The sequence below is a fragment of the Elaeis guineensis genome, chromosome 8, assembly GCF_000442705.2.
Source record: "Elaeis guineensis isolate ETL-2024a chromosome 8, EG11, whole genome shotgun sequence".
Classification (NCBI taxonomy): Eukaryota; Viridiplantae; Streptophyta; class Magnoliopsida; order Arecales; family Arecaceae; genus Elaeis; species Elaeis guineensis.
The window spans coordinates 76,421,591-76,427,465 of record NC_026000.2 but is presented as its reverse complement, the minus strand read 5'-3'; the positions used below and the strand labels follow the sequence as shown (position 1 = coordinate 76,427,465).

At 43.1% G+C, this 5,875-nt stretch overlaps 1 protein-coding gene across 1 annotated transcript; it reads left to right on the top strand.

Moving 5' to 3' along the window:
- Positions 1 to 3,574: 3,574 nt before the first annotated feature.
- LOC140851205 (uncharacterized) lies at positions 3,575 to 5,326 on the top strand (the record flags this gene model as incomplete). Its single annotated transcript, XM_073242772.1, has 1 exon — positions 3,575 to 5,326. A coding segment is annotated over one exon (1,290 nt), but the record flags the coding sequence as incomplete, so codon positions are not given.
- Positions 5,327 to 5,875: the final 549 nt, after the last annotated feature.

Here is a 5,875-nt window from a genome sequence, read left to right as displayed (position 1 = left end):
AGGGAGGGGGAGCGGGAGAGGGAGGGAGGGAGAGTGCACTCCACTTAAAAATTCAAAAATAGAGGCCAAAGCCTCTATTTTTTCGAAATAGGGGCTCCACCCTTGTTCTCGTATGCTGGAGGAGATGGGGGCTCAAGAGGCCTCCTCTCTCTCCTCTTGGCCTGGGCTCTGCCCTTGTTCTTGTATGCCGGAGGAGATGGGGGCTCAAGAGCCTCTCTCTCTCCTCTTGGCCTCTCTCCCTCTCCCCCTTCTCCCTCCCTTCTCCCTGTCCCCCTTCTCCCTGTCCCTCCCTCCCTCTCTCTATTTCTCTCATTTTTCACCTCTTTCCTTCTCCCTCTCCTCCTCCCTCATTGGTTTCTCGAACCAAGACGTGGAACCATGCTGGTCTGGTCCAGGGCATTATGGAATTCCTTGAATTTTGTAGGAAAGGTAATGATTTTTTCTACTATCAAGTACAAATTCTTTTCCATTAAAGAAAGTCTCGTATACCATGAGGAGGCATGTAACAATTAGATGCAGTATTAATTAGTTCTTGAAACTTACATATCTCCTCAGGGAACTGGAATATCTTTATATTGTTTGCTCATGATGTAAGGAATTCCAAAATGGAATGTGACAATTTTTGAACTGGCCGGTCAACTCTTTGCTGATGGGAAACAGCAAGAAAATCTACAGCATATGCATCTATACTTGACATTTGAAAGCAATATTTAATTCAATTGATCATATGTTAGGATGGTGATTCAAGTGTGAAAGATTGGGTCAAATGCCATATAGAAGCTGAGTGTTTGCCGGTTTCATCAAGTACAAACTAACTTGTACTTGCTATAACACATTCCCATGCGTATAGCCATTACTGGAAAACCCACCTATGAAATGGATTCAATTTGGTTTTCATGAAACTGGAAAACCCATGGGAAATGTTTGGAGATGTGCATAGCTACAGGAAGTTACCGGGAAATGCTTTAACTTTAAGAGAAAGGCGAAGAAAACCACATTTGAAATTTCCAGTGGTTTACTTATAGATTTTCATATGTTCTGTAGTCATTTCCTCAATGAAACACTCCATTTGTTTCCATTTGTCTTATTGATTTCTGTTGGGTATAAAAATACCCCCGGCCGAAGTTTGTAAAAGACCGATCCTTCCTGGGTTTTTTCGGCTTCCGATCTTGTGTGGCGTCTCTCTGAACCCCTTCGACCGTCCGAGCTTCCATAATACCGTCCGGACTTCTCCGACAATGAGCTTCTCCATCCATCTACCGGACCGCTCCAAAGACTCTCTAGGCCTCACTATCAGCCGACTTTCTACAGTGATCAACTATTCTCCGAACTTCTTCCGGACTTCGTCAATATCCGAGCTTCTCCGACAACGAGATTTCTACAGTAATCAGACTCCATCCAAGTTTCTACGACGGTCGTCCGCCTTCAGGATTCCAACCGAGCTCCTGCGAGAGCCGAACTTCTACTACGAGCGGTCTACTCCGAACTTCTATTACGAGCGGTCTACTTCGAACTTTTACTACGAGCGGTCTACTCCGAACTTCTACAGCGGGCAGTCTACCCCGGATATCTACTGTAAGCAAATTTCATTCGAGCCTCTACTGTAAACATATTTCTTCCGAACTTCTATTACAGGTAGACTTCAGCCGAGCTTCTTTGTAGCCGAATCCCAGACGAGCTTCTACAATGGGACAGGACCCACCGGCCAGGTCGCTTCTCCGAACTCCATGACAATCGATCTTCGATCGAGCTTCTACAATAAGCGGTCTCCTTTCAGCCTTCTACAAGAACAGACTCCGTCCGAACTTCCATAGCGGATGGATATCGGACGAGCTTCTACGACGGACGGACTCCGGCAGCTGGATTTCTACAACGACAGATCGCCTCCGGTGTCTGCCGAACCTTCCCAACGTCATCCAAAGTCCATCGTCGGCCGACCCTTCATCAGATTCTTCATGAAATCGGACTTCTCCGGCGGATAATCTTCAGACGAGCTTCCACATCAGGCGAATCCCAGACGAACTTCTCTAGCAATCGGACTCCTACTGGACTTCACCAACGGAAAGTCTCCATCCGAGCTTCTACAGCAGATGACTCCCGCCTGTGGCATCAGCGCCTGAGGCGTCCGATAACAGTAGACTCGTCAGCAGCCTCGGAAACATCCGAGCTTCTCCTAGATCGATGGGGTAGAGAGCCATTCCGCTCCATCAGATATCCCAGTCGAGCTCCAGCCGACGGATCCGAACTCTCTGGTAAGTCATGATAATGGCCACTACCCTACTCCACTCTCTGCAACAGAATTTGGCTCTAACACTCTCTGGCAAGTCGCGACAACGGACACTACTCCACTCTCTGTAACAAACTCCACGTGGTTCTGGATGACCCCTGACGCCACTACTCTCCGTAACAAACTCCGTGTGGCTCTGAACGGCCCACTACCACGCGGTTACAGACGTCGCTGTCAATCAATTATGCTCTCCATCTATAAAAAGGGACTCCCAGATATGTTCTTCTCTAAGCTCTAAACTCTATCCCAAAATTTTGCTAAAATTTTCACTCGAGCATTCCATTTCTGTTGAGGCAGAGTACTGACTTGAGCGTCGGAGAGTCTTGCCGGAGCACCCCCAACTCCGGTTTAGACTTTCCTTGCAGGTTCCGGCGGCGACCGCGGTCATCTCAACTCCAGCAACTCCGGCTTCGGCGGAATTCTGCACCAACAATTTCCATGCCTATTTCTTGAAGTTGAAACAATAGTTAAGAGTGGAAAACCAAAACTGTCAGCTTTTGTCCCAGGTCCTACCTCTGTTTTAGAGTAGTGATAAAAAAGAGCTCGTCTTACAAATTTCTTTCACCAGAATTTGTTTTTGTATGAACAAATGCTGTATAAGGTTGACATGCCTTAGTTTGATTGATTATGGTTCAAGATTTAATTCATTCTACATTTCCTGAATTTTTTCTTGCTTTTCCTAAACAATTCATTTGAGCTATATCTTAGGTTGGCTGGTCGTATGATGAGTTATTTTAATTAAGGTTGCTAGTCGTTTAATATAAAGTTGATTAGTTAAATTGCATATAGACAGGATAGATCAAGGGAATTGTTTGCTTTATTCTATATGTTATGATGGTGGACTTTGTATTGAAATTTGTGAATGATGGAACTGTAATGGACCCAAGTTTTGGCATTGAGAGACTGTTTATGCATATTGGTTATGGTGGTGACATGATAATGAGCTGTCTGAACTAAGTAATGAGGCTGTTTTCTATAGGCTGTTTTTGTTGCAGCTGGCACTTGATGTTTGGATGTGTGGTATGTCAGCTGTGCTGCTTGTTGGTGTTTTGTAGAGTAATTCAGCGGTTAAAGTTTTGGTATTTGCCAAAAATAACCATGTTGTACTTGCTGAGTTAGATTGGTGGGAGTTAGTTCTATTTGACCAAGTTACATACTGAATAAGTTAATTTTCTTAATTTTGCTCCCATCCTGTTGCTCACATTACTAAAGTACATCCCTTTTTTGGTAATTTGCACTGTTTTTTAATTACATTTTATTTGTTGATTTGCAATAGATTTGTAACATTTTGGTCTCCAAATTCAGGGCTATTGTGAATCTGGGAACCAGCTTCATGTAACTCAAAATGGTAGAGAATCAAAGGATGAAGACACTGACCATGTGGATGAAAAGCTATATTATGATGGAGAGGCAAAACCAAGGGCTGAAAATTTGCCCACCATAGGAGCTGAAAGTCTGTCCACTGTCAGGATTGTTCAAATATCTCATAGTACACATTCAGAAAAGACGGGTGGAAGCCAAGAAGCAACTACTGCAGCATTATCTGATGGCTTTGTGCCAACCGATCTAACAACAGCTCCTAGCAGAAGTAATTCTCATGTTTGCAGGGATGATTTCTTGTGTCAACAATATGATGAAACAGCAGTGGGAGAAATTGCAGGCCCTTCTGAAGGAAGGACTTTTACTAATGCAAGGGAGAAGCAGAATCAGGAACTAAAATATGACAACCCTGACAGTGGTGCTTCTAGCATTCCAAACCGACGTCCACCTGGGCATGAAATCCTTATTGTGCCATCAAGTGGGAGTCCTTCCACTGCAATTTCTAGTAACAAAATCTCCAAATGGAGATCATCTGATATGCAAAACCAGTCTGATATGCAGTTGTCTATGGCACCCAGCAGCAACTTGGGGGGTGTGTTGGAAGCTCTCCAGCGTGCTAAGGTATCCCTACAACACAAACTCGATAAGTTACCTTTGACAAGTCAAGGCACCCTCGTTAGTGCAACACCAACAGATTCAAATTCTTGGGCAAATATATCACGTGATGCTTTGAAAGTTCCCATTGGTTCTGCTGGTCTGTTCAGATTACCGGCAGACTCCTATCCCCAGTCACACTTTGTAGGCCATGAGATCTATAGTTCAAGATTAAGGTTGGCAGCTACTAGTCCTTATGCAGGATATGCCAGCAGTGCCAATGGTTACCCATACCAGATTTCTTCACATATAGAAGCCAGATCTGGGGTTTCAGCGAGCAATCAGTCTTTTGATCTGTACCATTTGGTTACAGGAGTTCCTGCTTCCAGTGGTTTCTCCTTTTCTAGTACTGATGCAAGAAGAGGATTGCATGCTGATTACCGAAACCCAACAGAGAGACAAACCTTGCCGGATAGGATTTCAATGACTCAGACAGATGTTAGAATTGGAGTACCTGCTGATTACCAAAATCCTACAGAGAGACAGCCTTGGCCCAATGGGATTCCAAAACCTCACCCAGATATAAGAATTAGACTGCCACCTGAAGATCAATACTCGATACGTGGCCATGACATTACTCGCTCTGATATGCAGCTGTCGTAGCTATTGCTATAGAATGTGTTTTTCCTGTCAGTAATGAGATATTTTGGCCTTTTTCTTTTTTTTTTGTCATTTGTCATCATCTTGTTCACCTATATTTCATCATTGTTTTGCCTGTTTAACATATATAGCATCTGCATTCCCAGGTATTTCGCTTCTAAATTAAAAAAAATGCAGATGCCTATTCCTCATGCTTTGATGCGCTTGCTCATTGGAGTAGCAATGGTATGTGGGCTTTGAAGTGATGTTTGTGTTTACCCTATATTGCCACATTCGACCTGTTTTATCTCGTCTAGCATCCTGCTGCAGTCTGAGCTTGTTATGATGTAAATATTTCATATTTGTGGAAGAGTAGCTGTCAAGAATTCTCAGATTGCTCTATAGTTTCTTGTTACATTCATGCCCTACTATTCCTGTAAATCTTTGTTTCGATTTATGATTAGCTCAGTTACCTTTGACGTCTCACATCTGTTTTCTTGATGATATCTGCCCCCAGTGTGCATGTTTGTTCTTCGGTTTTCATATCTAAGGGAGCTGAGTCATGATGAATTCATTGGGACGTTTGGTGAATTCCATACAGCTGTCACTTATCATGTTTTTAATGTTCAGGACACGATACAATGTAGCCACATAAGCAGCCAATTGATCAATATGCAATGCAACATGGAGATCCTTAAAAAATCAATGATATCCTGGACTCAATTCAATTAGCCCAATGATGTAATCCCGCTCAAGTTGCTAGGTCTAATTCTTGGCTGGGTATTATTGGGAAGAGATATTTTATCCCTGAATATTAAAATCAATATTTTAAGGAGAATCACTTTGATCAGGAGAGTACGGCGCTTTCTACTAAGTGATATAGGGATCATGTTTCAAAAGCCATCACTGGCTCCTGTTGGAGGTGGTTGGTGCGGGATGATTTATCCAAGATCAAGGGTGATGTAGATGGAGATAATAAGATCATCGTGTTTGGTTGTATTATAGTGATCTTACGTGACAGTAATTTTAAATTAT